General features: G+C 28.8%; 1 protein-coding gene across 2 annotated transcripts; it reads left to right on the top strand.

The window, feature by feature from the left end:
* Nucleotides 1-1552: 1552 nt before the first annotated feature.
* Nucleotides 1553-14615, top strand: LOC142331450 (rab-like protein 3). 2 transcript variants are annotated; one of them, XM_075377371.1, is made up of 5 exons: nucleotides 1553-1694; nucleotides 2197-2406; nucleotides 8733-8884; nucleotides 9187-9300; nucleotides 13683-14611. In XM_075377371.1, the coding sequence occupies exons 1-5, from the start codon at nucleotides 1646-1648 to the stop codon at nucleotides 13872-13874; spliced, it is 717 nt and encodes a 238-aa protein (XP_075233486.1). In that variant the 5' UTR covers nucleotides 1553-1645; the 3' UTR covers nucleotides 13875-14611. The 2 variants fall into 2 exon arrangements, with proteins under 2 accessions (XP_075233486.1, XP_075233487.1); XM_075377372.1 differs by lacking the exon at nucleotides 9187-9300 and having other exon boundaries at nucleotides 13683-14615.
* The last annotated feature ends 583 nt before the right edge of the window (nucleotides 14616-15198 follow it).

The following is a 15198-nucleotide window of genomic DNA, read 5'->3' as shown; positions in this document are numbered from 1 at the left end:
ATATAAATTTTTACAAATGGGAATTAAAATGAAAAAAAATTAAATTATTATGTTGATAACAGTTGAATGTCAATCATTAAAATAAGTCAACGTTAAAAGAAAAACTTCTTGTCAGTAAGATGTTTACAACTGTTATGCTCCTTAAGGTATGTCTTAATAAGGTATTACTGCAGCAGATAAATGAGGTTGATGTAAATGAAATGTAGTCTTCTACAGTCTCAGGTAACCACTCCTGAGATGTATGGTTAATTGAAACCCAACCACCAAAGAATACCAGTATCCACAATCTAGTTAGCAGTTATCAAACGTAAAAGTGGATTAGAAAATAAAAGGTCAGATAACTTCACAAAAATACAAAAGAAGTCAACTTTTGTTATCTGATTCTCTATTCAGGTAACACAGAAATTTAATCATTTTTCTCAATATTTCATATAACAATAAAATTGATCAATATCCTTGTATGGTTTTGGTTGATGAACCGCTGTTTTTATTTCCCATTCATACTCAGAAAATAAAAACTTGTCTTTTTGGTACAAAAAGTTAACAATCAGCAGTTACTGATGAGATTTCAGCCAGTATTTTAAGAGAAATCATAGATGCTGCTACTGCCCCTCTCACAAGTTAATAAATCTTTCAATACAGTTGTTTCCCAGGTGGCTTAGTTATTCCTCTCCTTAAGAAAGGTACAACAATTAATTTATAAAATTACTGGCCAATTTTGCTATTGTCTGTACCTTCTGAAGTATTTGAAAAATAATGAAAAATAGACTAACATTTCTTACAAAGCATAATGCATTAACAAATTTTCAGTATGGTTTTAAGAAAAAAATTGTCTACTGTCACAACCATTTCTCAGTTTTTGGAAAGTATTTTAAATTGGACAAATAACCATATTCAATTTTCATTTTTTGTAGTCTCAGTACAGCGTTAGATTAGTTTCACATTTTTTTTAATGATGGAAAAACTTAGTTCCTACAGCATCAGAGGAGCTGTGTATAATTTGATAGTCATACCTTTTTCTAGCCATAAGCAAGTGTTGAAATCTCATCTTTTTACTAGAGTACAAGAATGTTGATGAATTTTCGACAATCCATTCAACATTATATATAAATAAGTATAAAAATAATTTTTAACAACGGTTCTGAATTGTTTTTTTTATTTAATATGTTCATATTTTCTAATGACAATTATTTCATATAATGATATTTTAAAAAGTGGACTTATTCATATCTATTTTTTATCCAAATTGTGCACAATTTCAGACAATATCAGATTAAAAGATTTATTTGTTTTCTTTTTTCTGTACTCTTTTTTTGTGCCTTTTAGACGGTTTTATTTCAATATATTTTAAGGTTATTATGTAAATTCAATAATACTAGTGTAACAAAGTATAATTCAATATATAAGAAATAATTTATTTTAAATTTTCTTTTCAATTTTGTCAGCAACTGTGATTTACAAATTGTTTGATGGTGTTGTTATTATCGATGTCTAAAAATGAGATCGTTCAAACAATCGATGGTTTATTATTTCAACCTATCGTTTTACAGTATGAAGTTTGCTGTATCGATTTTTTGTTCTCAATTGCGTTTTCTGTATTTATTATTGGTAAATAAACAAAGTGTTTTTCCGATTGTTTTATTTTATGATGGCTGCAGTTGATAAAGTAAAAGTGCTTGTAATAGGTGATTCAGGTATAAAATAATATATTTGCATTTAGACCTAAAAATTGAAATATGACCATTTTTATAGGTTAAGTGATAACACGTAGCATAATAGTTTTATTTAAAACTAATACAGATTATTACCAAACAATGGTATCTAGCTGAATAATATAGAGATAGTTCTTCTATCCTATGTACGCCACACATTACTTCAGTCGGATGAGAATAACCTCGCCGACATGGTAGACGTATATTGAAAACCTCTGACAGCATTAATTATCAACATTGCAAATATGTTTGAACATATCCTCCTGCTGCTCTAAATTCTGAATAAAAATAAATTTTATTGAAATAGTCAGTTAAATACGGGCTTCCTGAAGTAGAACACTTTATCATTTTTTTCTTTTTAAATACTTTCAAAAGTAATAAGTCTCTTTAAGGTAATGGCATGACAGCTTTTTAGAGTTAAGAACCTGCAAGTATTAATTTATTTTCCAAAATTAGTGAATGAATATTACCATTTAATTTTCAGGTGTTGGAAAAACTTCATTAACTCATCTTATTGCTCAGCATGAACCAATCAGTAATCCATCATGGACTGTTGGATGTTCAGTGGAAGTAAAGTTACATGAATATAAAGAAGGGACATCATATCAGAAAACTTATTTTATTGAATTATGGGATGTTGGTGGTAGCAGTAATCACAGAATGACTCGTTCTGTTTTCTATAATTCTGTACATGGTAAGTTCAAGTATATGGCATGATTCAGTTTATTGATAATACGAGAGAAAGTAGTTTTTTTTTTTTTGTTGGACAAGCAGGTTTATTAATTTCCCTTTATATATATATATATTTTTTTTTTTCTTGTATTATTCTATACCAATATTATTATTGTACTGACTTTATAAAAGGTATCGTACATTTAAGATCTAATGTAGGTCATTATAAGGTTTTAATTCATGTTTGTAAGGTTATTTTTTTCTTTTCATTCTTTATTATGAGTTAATGACAATATAATAAAGTTAATAGCCCCCATTGCTAGAATTTCTTTAATCTAGCTAAATACCTATTACCATAGTTTTAGCTCCATTCAGGCACTTGTACTTTTAAATGATCAGCATATTATGGACTTTTACATTAATTATTACTTTAATGACATCATTACCCTCATATTATATTTTGTTTTCTCATTATTCTGAACTATTATTGTATATTTTATCCAGTTAATTCATAAATATATCCCACTTCTAAGTTTAATCAGATTTCTTTGTGAGTTTTTCAATTAAGAATTATCAGTCAAGATCTCATCTTCACAAAAGCTTTGTCGTTTTAATCTGATGTATTACAAATTAATGCAAATCAGGTGCTGTAAGACTATAGACTAATAACTTTAAAAAAATTAAAAGAAAAATATCTTTTTGTTCTTAGTTTAACTTAACTGGCATCTATTTTTAGAGCAGTCCAAAGATCATGCAATCCAGTTTCTAAAATCACGTTATGCTCTCTTCAACATTTTATATAATTCTTTATTCTTATAGAAAATTACAAGGAATATTTTTACCTTTAAAATGTTATCTAATGAATGAAAATCATTTTAAACACCAGTGCACACTCTCTTATGTACATATGAAAATGTTGTGATTGTTTTTGAATACTAATTGGTAGATCATGCAGAACCATTTACTGATTAATGTTCGTTTATGTGATATTAGGTGTAATCTACATTAAATAAAAACATATGTATTAGAATAAAATAAACAAAAATATTTGTATGCGATGTAAGATTTTAACCAAAAATATGAAAAATAAAATCTTGACAAGTAACATTTACATCCTTTGATTTTTCTTTGTTTCTATTAATGTAATTTTTCTATTTCTTTAAGTAATGCATCTGGCCTTGTTTGAAAAGATTTTTTTCTTTATAATTCTGTAAGGTACATTCTTTTACCCCATTTTCTAAGCAACATTATAAAATCCCTGAGGTAAAAATTTATTAATTGTAGTATATTCAAATAAGCAACTCTTGTTACACTTGCTGCAGCAAAAAAGAATGGCCTGTAAACTTGTCATCAGGATATCAAACGGAAAATTTTTCTGCTGTTTGGTTCTTGCTTTAAATCAACACTGCACACTCTTCCAAGAGATATAACAAATTAAAACTTAAACCTTTATATTATTTGTTATACAACCGCCAAAATAATAATTTAAGAACTATTGGTGAGAAGTTTACAGGGAGGTAAAATAATAAGTGCAACTTTTATAGATATGGGAAAAATTTAACTTTTCAGATGTCGTGAAATAATGGAAAAATTAAGAAGTACATTGGATTGATTTAAGATTAATAACAGAATTCTACCTGAATTATAAAACAACCATGAAAACAAAGATACTTAAACCAAGTTGTTTGATTAGGATTAGGAGTAAGGCAAAGTGCTGTCTGTCACCAACCTTGTTAATATTAACATTTGTTGAAGATATGATAAACAATCCTTTAGAAAAACAAAAAGGTAAGAAGAAGTACCGTTATTTAGGTATCTGAAGAAATGACTTAGATGATAGAAGATTGCAAAATTGAAAACAAAATAAAAACAAGAATGCACCATCTCTAGAAGCATTTCACATGAAGAAATATCTCTTGAAATACTATATTTGGAATACGCTTCTGCATGAATGCAAAATATGGACAAAGTGAGGAGACATGGAGAAGATTCAGTGTACAGAAAGTGAAAAATGAGGATATGTTGTGTAAAGTTAATGAAAATAGTAGCTTAATCAGTACAATTCAGAGTAGGAAAGCTAACTGGTTGTGTCATATTATGAGAAGAGATTGATTAATTACACCAGTGCTAGAAGAATTTGAGGAAGATGCAAAAGAAAAGGAAAAAGTAAAAATTATAGAAAACAAAAAAAAAATGGAACCTCTCAGGAAGATGAATATGGTAGAAGGCACTTGTCTCAGGGTACATGATAAACTTGTGATGGTAATAATAATAATAATAATAATACACTTTTTTCCTTATGCTTTTAAATGTTTTAATTTAAATAATCAATTTCTTTTTAACACTATAATATAGAAAAAAAAGATTGTAGTTCTATAAAATAAAATATAAATAATAAAAATATTGTTTTTTTTTATTGGACTCATATATATATATATATATATATATTTGATATCTTGAGGTATTTGTTGTCATTATTGTATGATTGTCATCACAGTATATTGTGTTGTATGAATTGGCAATATGTTTTCTTTGTATTATAAATACAAATTGATTTAAATATCTGATGTAATGGTAATGCAGAAAATATTTGAAACAAATCATCTAGACTGGTGTTATTAAGGCATTAATAATTCAAAACAACAGACCAACACAGCAATTTTTCATTATGTTATATCATTAGGGGAACAGTACAATATTTTATAAAACTATACTTTTTTTAATTTTTTGTTTAATTTTTATATTGTTGACTGTCACAAAAGCTCCACAGATACTATTGCTATATGAACAAGGATGCAGCTGCACAAGGATATAGATATGTAATTGCATGTAATTTAGTTTACCTATCCATGCAAAATACATTATGAAATGCTTAATGAAACTACTTTCTTTTTTTTTTTTGTCTTCAGTCATTTGACTGGTTTGATGCAACTCTCCAAGATTCCCTATCTAATGCTAGTCGTTTCATTTCGGTATACCCCCTACATCCTACATCCCTAACAATTTGTTTTACATATTCTAAACGTGTCCTGCTTACACAATTTTTTCCTTCTACCTTCCAATATTAAAGCGACTATTCCTAGATGTCTTAGTATGTGGCCTATAAGTCTGTCTCTTCTTTTAACTATATTTTTCCAAATGCTTCTTTCTTCATCTATTTGCCTCAATACCTCTTCATCTGACACTTTATCCACCCATCTGATTTTTCACATTCTCCTATAGCACCACATTTCAAAAGCTTCTAATCTTTTCTTCTCAGATACTCCGATCATCCAAGTTTATAAAGCGACATATAAAGCGACACTCCAAACATATACTTTCAAAAATCTTTTCCAGGCGTTTAAATTAATTTTTGATGTAAACAAATTATATTTCTGACTGAAGGCTCGTTTCGCTTGTGCTATTCGGCATTTTATATCGCTCCTGCTTCGTCCATCTTTACTAATTCTACTTCCCAAATAACAAAATTCTTCTACCTCCATAGTCTTTTCTTCTCCTATTTTCACATTCAGTGGTCCATTTTTGTTATTTCTAATACATTTCATTACTTTTGTTCTTGCTTATTTTCATGCGATAGTTCTTACGTAGGACGTCATCTATGCCATTCATTGTTTCTTCTAAATCCTTTTTACTCTCGGCTAGAATTACTATATCATCAGCAAATCATAGCATCTTTATCTTTTCACCTTGTACTGTTACTTCGAATCTAAATTGTTCTTTAACATCATTAACTGCTAGTTCCATGTAAAGATTAAACAGAAACGGGGATGGAAACATCCTTGTTGGACTCCCTTTCTTATTACGGCTTCTTTCTTATGTTCTTCAATTATTACTGTTGCTGTTTGGTTCCTGTAAATTTTAGCAATTGTTCTTCTATCTCTGTATTTGAACCATAATTTTTTTAAAATGCTGAACATTTTATTCTAGTCTACGTTATCGAATGCCTTTTCTAGGTCTATAAATGCCAAGTATGTTGGTTTGTTTTTCTTTAATCTTCCTTCTACTATTAATCTGAGGCCTAAAATTGCTTCCCTTGTCTCTATACTTTTTGTGAAACCAAATCGGTCTTCTAACACTTCTCCCACTCTCCTCTCAATTCTTCTGTATAGAATTCTAGTTAAGATTTTTTATGCATGACTAGTTAAACTAATTGTCCTGTATTCTTCACATTTATCTGCCCCTGCTTTCTTTGTTATCATGACTATAACACTTTTTTTTTAAGTCTGTCGGAACTTCCCCTTTTTCATAAATATTACACACCATTTTTTATAATCTATCAATCGCTTCCTTGCCTGCACTGCGCAGTAATTCTACAGGTATTCCGTCTATTCCAGGAGCCTTTCTGCCATTCAAATCTTTTAATGCTCTCTTTATTCAGATCTCAGTATTGTTTCTCCCCTTTCATCCTCTTCAACTTCCTCTTCTTCCTCTATAACACCATTTTCTAATTTATTTCCTTCGTATAACTCTTCAATATATTCCACCCACCTATCAACTTTATCTTTCGTATTATAAATCGGTATACCATCTTTGTTTAACACATTATTAAATTTTAATTTATGTACCCCAAAATTTTTCTTAACTTTCCTGTATGTTCCGTCTATTTTACCAATGTTCATTTCTCTTTCCACGTCTGAACACTTTTCTTTAATCCACTCTTCTTTCGTTAGTTTGCACTTCCTGTTTATAGTATTTCTTAATTGTCGATAGTTCCTTTTACTTTCATCACTAGCATTTTTATATTTTCTACGTTCATCCATCAGCTGCAATATATCGTCTGAAACCCAAGGTTTACTACCAGTTCTCTTTCTTCCGCCTAAGTTCGCTTCTGCTGATTTAAGAATTTCCTTTTTAATATTCTCCGATTCTTCTTTTACATTTTCTTCCTTATCTTTTTTACTCAGACCTCTTGCGATGTCCTCCTCAAAAATCTTTTTTACCTCCTTTTACTCAAGCTTCTCTAAATTCCAACGATTCATCTGACGCCTTTTCTTCAGGTTTTTAAACCCCAATCTACATTTCATTATCACCAAATTATGGTCGCTATAAATGTCTGCTCCAGGGTAAGTTTTGCAGTCAACGAGTTGATTTCTAAATCTTTGCTTAACCATGATATAATCTATCTGATACCTTGCAGTATCGCCTGGCTTTTTCCAAGTGTATATTCTTCTATTATGATTTTTAAATTGGGTGTTGGCAATTACTAAATTATACTTCGTGCAAGACTCTATAAGTCTGTCCCCTGTTTCATTCCTTTTACCCAGCCCGTATTCACCCACTATATTTCCTTCCTTGCCTTTTCCAATGCTTGCATTCCAATCTCCAACTATTATTAAATTTTCATCTCCTTTTACGTGTTTAATTGCTTCATCAATCTCTTCGTATACACACTCTACCTCATCATCATCATCATGAGCACTTGTAGGCATATAGATGTCAACAATCGTTGTCGGTTTATTTTTTGATTTTATCCGTAATACAATGATTCTATCGCTATGCATTTTGAAATACTCTACTCTCTTTCCTATCTTCTTGTTCATTATGAAACCTACTCCTGCCTGCCCATTATTTGAAGCCGAGTCAATTATTCTAAAATCACCTGACCAAAAGTCGCCTTCCTCTTCCCACTGAACCTCACTAATTCCTACTACATCTACCTTTATCCTATCCATTTCCCTTTTTAAATTTTCTAGCCTACCAACCTTTTTTAAACTTCTAACATTCCACGCTTTGACTCATAGAATGCTATTTTTTAATTTTCTGGTGACCCCTTCCTTAGTGCCTTAGTAGTCCCCACCCGGAGATCCGAACTAGTTTATCTCCGGAATATTTTACCAAGGAAGGCGCCTCCATCATTGCTATATGAAAATGCAGAGAGCTACATTTTCTTGGAAATAAAGAAGCTGTAGTTTTCCATTGATTTCAGCTGCGCAGTACTCAAAGGACTGAGTGATGTTGATATGGCCATTTAAGTCGTCCTGACTCACGCCCTTAACAACTACTGAAAGAGCTGCTGACCTCTTTCAGGAATCATTCCTTAGTCTGGCTCTCAACAGATACCTCTCCGATATGGTTGCACCTTCGGTCCAGCTACTCTGTAGCACTGAGAACTCAAGTCCCCTCACCAACGGCAAGGTCTCATGATTCATAGAGGGGGTGAAACTACATAAAAAACTGGAATTCTTGTAGTAATTGTTACATGTAATTAAAAATCTTTATAGTTTTATTGAACTTGAAAAAAATAACTATATTCCTGTTTTTAAATAATTTGTCATTAAAACCTTTTTTTAAAAAGTAGAAAAAAGAAAAACTATTGGTAAACCTGAAGTGTATGATTTCTTTTTTCAGGTATAATTTTAGTTCATGACTTAACAAATAGAAAATCACAACAGAATCTACAAAAATGGTTAGCAGAGGTTTTTAGTCGTGATGGTAATTCTAAATTACGAAATTCAAGTTTTGATGATTTTGATCCAGAACAGTTTATCGGTTCTAATCAGGTATATAAATATTTTTTTTAATCTGAGATAGCGATACTAAACAAAAGAAACTCCTTTCCCTGAGCATATCTTTAGATGATACAAGGTGATAGTTAGATTGATTATAAATATCCAAACTTTTTTTTTTTTGTAGTAATAGTTTTATTAATAATCATAAACTATCTAATGCCCTTTTAAGGTTGCTATTTGTATATTTTTCTTATAAATAATTTGAAGTAATTAACAGTAAAATAGTCAGTAATTCTATTTAATAACAATAAATCTTTGTGATGGTTTTGTTTTTTTTGATTGGTTATAATTAGATTCCAGTACTCGTTATCGGGACAAAGTTTGATTTGATTGAAGAATTCAATTCAAATATTAATCATAGATTAAGTAGTTTTGCTGAAGATTGTGGAGCTGATGAAATATTTTTGGTAAGTTTTCCCTAAATTAATAAATTTCTATTTGATCACTCTCTCTGCCATTTAAAAATTCTGCAAGTCTTGTTTTTCTAAAGCAGTTGTGTATTAATTGGAATACATTTTTTTAAACTAGATGTTTGAAATCTTATCGATTCTTCTATTTCTTAACTTGACATTTTTTTGTAGAGGTCTTCCCTCTCTTGATAAAAAATATATATTTGGCACTTATTTCCTCAGGATGCAGTTTCCAAAGAAAAAATTAGTAATAAGACAATTAAACTTACTTCAAATCATTTTGGTAAATATATTTGTAAATTATTCACGCGCGATTACATTTCAGAAAACAATTTTAAGTGAAGAAAAGTAATACAGTTCTATTCATTCAGTGCTGTTGAAACTTAAAATGGAGTTCTGGGATTTTTTTTGTAACGATTCATTTTTCCATATATGCTTGAAGCTTGTGCATGAGAATGTAAAATGGAAATTTCTTAGCTTAATGCTATTCCTGACAAGGATGTAAACTAAATAAAAGCCTAAGATGCTACCATTGGATCATGGAGCTCAACAAGTTTTTTTATAATTTACCGATAAAATAGAATGATCATAATTATCGTAAAATTCATAGATGAATTTTAATAAAAACTTTGTGTTTAGTTTTTGTTTTAAAATTAGTCTGAGACAAGCAAATAAAATTTGAAACAATTTTTGAACTTTGACTGATGAACGTTTGAAATCTTATCGATTTCTTTGTTGTCCCTCTTTTGAACTCTTTTGTTATTTTTGTAATAAATAAGAACTGTGTGAAAGATCACAGGGTTCTTAGCTTGTAGTACATAATTTCATTAAATCTTTTTAAGTTTATTTAGTTTCTCTTTGTTGAGTTCTGATTGAATTTAATACATTGACATTTACATTGGTAAGGCTATCAAAAATAATAAAATATTTCACTGTTATAATTGATAGATTTATAAAGAACAGATAGTATTGTAAATATGGTGCTTCAGTAAAATGTCAAAACTTACATGGACTGAGAAATATGCTAAACATTATGAAAAACCAATGTGTTAATTTTTTTTTTGTTACAAAATCTTTTATGAAATAAAAATTGGGTTGGGTTAATAAACCACCTTAGATAATGTAGTTATTTACCGACTTTTTTAGTGTATATAAGTGAATCATTTTTGTTTGACAGTTATCATCAGGTCAAACAGACTAATTTCCTGCAAGCACAAGTGTTAAAATTGTTCTGTGCAAGACCAGTTTCATAATTGCTAAAAATAATTTATCCATATAATATTAAAAACTATATAGCTTAATTATAATGAAAATTTGTGAAAAATGATTAAATGTAAATAATGTTCTAATGTTAGAATGTCAAAATGCGGTCAAATTTTTATAACAGTAAAATTTCAGGTTTCTTATTTGTTATTTATTACATGAAAAATTCTCTTGAGATGATGAAGTTGATTTTGCTAACAAATTCAAACTTTACTGTTTTGCTTTGAAGCACCTTAATAAAATGATAAGCTTGTCATCATTATTAAATTTTTATTATACTTACATACATTCTCGTCAGAAAAGTATAATACCATCTCTGAGGACATTCTCAAAAAGCCAGAATGAGATTTCAACATAAAAAAAGTCGGCTGTCAGATCATTATTTGGAATCCTTAAGTATAAATCATACAGATTTATACTTAAGATAACAGTATGTACAGATATCTGTATGTATAACATACAGATTTATACTTAAGTATAAATCATACAGATTTATTCTCTGAATGCTCGTCAGATTTATTCTCTGAGCATTCAGAGAATAAAAATATTAACTTTTCCATGTGTTAATATTTATGAATACACAGTGCTTACTATAAAGCATATTTATTTATTTATTCTTAAAAAATAACAATATCCATCTCAATCAAACCACACATCAGAATTGTTCTCATGTAACTCAACAAAATATTTCTGTTTATAAGAAAGGGTTTTATTATACTTCAGTTGCCACTTTTAATAAATTACTAAATCATTTAAAAAATCTTTTCACAATCGGTTCCAAATATAATTAAAAAATATTCTTTTACTGAAATAATATTATTCTCTCAATGTTTTTTTAAATAATACTAATTAAAAAATGTAAAAAACGATCTTATATTCCGTAACTCTTTTCAAAATGTGCTCAAATAATTAATGCCTTATTATTAATGCCTTCTAAAGTGCGATTTATAATTATTTTTTATATTTGTTATTGTTTAATATTATTTCATGTGTTTATATTTTAAATAATTATTATGGACTTAAATCATATCTGTTTTTCATTTTATGATTATTCACTTTGTGCTGCCATTCTGATAAAAGTTTTACCACGGTTTCCCTTTCGATTTACCATCCAGCAAATGATAGCATTTCTTTTTTTTTATCTATGGAGTAACAGATCTGTTGTTATTCTTGACATGATCTATATAAAGTAATATGCTCTCATCAGAGCAAAACATTTATTTTTTTATTTAGTTGGAAGCAGCAGATCTTATGAAAAGCATGGATGAGTTCATTTAATGATATAGCAGCTGGATGATTATTTTAAAATGGTTAGTAAATGCATTCAGTATCTGGTAAAGTAATATATTTAACCATTTTACATTGTTTTTTTGTTAAATTCAGTGTGTTTGTAAATTTTATGCTGTTTTAGCACATTTATTTCACGATTTTACCCTTTCCAAGCTACTTTGCTACTAAACAGCTATTTTTTTTAAAAGTAAGCTTTTAGAATTATAAATGTTTTAGATTTTTGTTTTCATCATAGAATGTAATAAAAATAGCAGTACTAATATATATATATTTTTTTTTAATTTAAACAGTATCTGAATAAAGCAACGAGAGTAAAAGTAAAGATACTTCTAAAAATTAATGTAAGATGTATGTTATTATTAAATAAAGAAAATTAAAAAAGAAAAAGAACTAATTAAACTAAAAGTTGGAAAAGAATGGCATAAAGTAAATAATTGAAATATATTTTCAATTTATGATAATGAAACAAAGGAGAAAATATAAGTTCACTCAGAACAAAAAAGTAAAAATAACCTTATTCTAACAACAATCTTGTTTTATAAAGATTAGTAATATTATGGGTCTTATAAACTAGCAAAATCTCTTTATCATTATATGAAGTTAATAAAATATTTAATTTTTTTAATAAGAATCGTATATGACTAATATATCCATCAATAACTCTTTTTTTTTTTTTTTTGTCTTCAGTCATTTGACTGGTTTGATGCAGCTCTCCAAGATTCCCTATATAGTGCTAGTTGTTTCATTTCAGTATACCCTCTACATCCTACATCCCCAACAATTTGTTTTACATACTCCAAACGTGGCCTGCCTACACAATTTTTCCCTTCTACCTGTCCTTCCAATATTAAAGCGACTATTCCAGGATGCCTTAGTATGTGGCCTATAAGTCTGTCTCTTCTTTTAACTATATTTTTCCAAATGCTACTTTCTTCATCTATTTGCCGCAATACCTCTTCATTCGTCTTTATCCACCCATCTGATTTTTAACATTCTCCTATAGCACCACATTTCAAAAGCTTCTAGTCTTTTCTTCTCAGATACTCCGATTGTCCAAGTTTCACTTCCATATAAAGCGACACTCCAAACATACACTTTCAAAAATCTTTTCCTGACATTTAAATTAATTTTTGATGTAAACAAATTATATTTCTTACTGAAGGCTCGTTTAGCTTGTGCTATTCGGCATTTTATATCGCTCCTGCTTCGTCCATCTTTAGTAATTTTACTTCCCAAATAACAAAATTCTTCTACCTACATAATCTTTTCTCCTCCTATTTTCACATTCAGTGGTCCATCTTTGTTATTTCTACTACATTTCATTACTTTTGTTTTGTTCTTGTTTATTTTCATGCGATAGTTTTTGCGTAGGACTTCATCTATGCTGTTCATTGTTTCTTCTAAATCCTTTTTACTCTCTGCTAGAATTACTATATCATCAGCAAATCATAGCATCTTTATCTTTTCACCTTGTACTGTTACTCCGAATCTAAATAACTCTTAAGAATATAATATTTTAGAAGAATATCTGTCTGTTTGCAGATTGCTCTTTGCAAACTTTCTTGCTGGCCAATTTATTTTTACAAAAACTATTAAAATTTTCACAGTATGTTAACCAGACTTCTAAGGATTTAGAAAGTTAGTTATAGTACATTTTTTGTGATAATTAATCGTTGAAAAAATAGAGTAATGACATAATGAATGTACAAAAATTGTTAATATTAAACATTTTAAATTACTTTGTTAATCATGTTTTAATCTTATTTTATAAGATTTTGAATCTGTAAAAATGTTTGAATGTTTCTTTTTTTTTTAATAAATTACAGGATTGTAGACAGATGAGATCATTAGCAGCAGGAACAAGTTCAGCTGTCAAATTAACAAGATTTTTTGATAAGGTTATTGAGATGCGATATCATGCACGAGAAAACATCAGCCCTTTTAATATAAGTGATAAACGAAATAGAATATATACATCACCGCTTTTAACGTCGCCGAAACTATATCATAATGATTAAAAATAAATATATTAATTTATATTAGAACACTAATTTATAATAACATAACGTATAATTATATAACTTTTGTTAACTTTTTTAAATGAAGAACTTGACCCTTTTATTGTTGTTCTAAATTTATATTAATGTCTGAAATGAAAAGGTTTGAAGAACAAGAAGTTTTTGTCAAATTCTTACTAGAAGGTCTTGATAGGATAGGTCATCCTATTCTATCATATATATGATATACACTCATATATATTGAGGCTTTATATATTTAGCCTGTCATACGTATCTAGGCACTGAGAGTTAGATCAACAATTTAGTAATGGAGTGAAGGAAGTTGTAGATAAAGTTTAGAGAAAATAAATCAAATTATTAAAAATTTAGGTTGTAACAGTTATATTTAAATTAAAAGGTTAGAATAGAATAGAAAGGAATGGAAAACTACAACCGATCAAATGATCTCAGTGTAAAATTCCATTTTACAATATATTTTTGTTACAGTGTTAAAAGTAAGATTAAAAAAATAGACAAAACATGCATGTTGTAAAATGAATAGTGTATAATTATTCTTAAATGTTAATGAAATTTTATCTTAAAAGAATTAAAAGCAAAACTGAGTAAATATTGTACAGTTACTGTTACAGTTGCAGTTAGTGTAATAATGAAGTTTTTAACACTTTTATACAAATTTTTTAATGATGTCTATATTAAAGTTATCTCCAATTATGAAAATTATGGTTAAAAAATAATATCTTTAATGAAAATCAGATGTATTTTTTTATAAACCTCTTTCTCAACATACTTTAGCTATTAAAAGCCATTACTATAGTAAGGGTAAGAAATTTAATAGCATTTTACTGTGCTCTTTTGCTGCAATAATTTTGATCCTGAAAAAACTGAAACTAACTTATTAAAAATTCACTAAGCTGTGTTGTCCTAAGATAATCAAGCCACTTCCTTGCAAATATAAAGACCTAGATATCGTAGACAATATTTAATGAACTACTAGACCATTAATGTGGATGTTAGAATGAAAAACAAAAGTTCTTCTGATCGTTGACTGTCATTGCACTGCCCATAATGTTACCTGTAAGTTAGGCGATGGGCAGGTTCAACACCAACCCACCTAATGGTCTAGTGGTGAACACGTCTTCCCAAATCAGCTGATTTGGAAGTTGGGAGTTCCAGTGTTCAAGTCCTAGTAAAGTCAGTTATTTTTACACAGATTTGAATACTAGATCGTGGATACCGGTGTTCTTTGGCGGTTAGGTTTCAATTAACCGCACATCTCAGGAATGGTCGAACTGAAACTGTACAAGACTACATTTCATTTAGACTC

Source organism: Lycorma delicatula, chromosome 10 (assembly GCF_047948215.1).
Source record: "Lycorma delicatula isolate Av1 chromosome 10, ASM4794821v1, whole genome shotgun sequence".
NCBI classification, from domain to species: Eukaryota; Metazoa; Arthropoda; class Insecta; order Hemiptera; family Fulgoridae; genus Lycorma; species Lycorma delicatula.
This window is presented reverse-complemented; position numbering and strand designations above follow the sequence as displayed.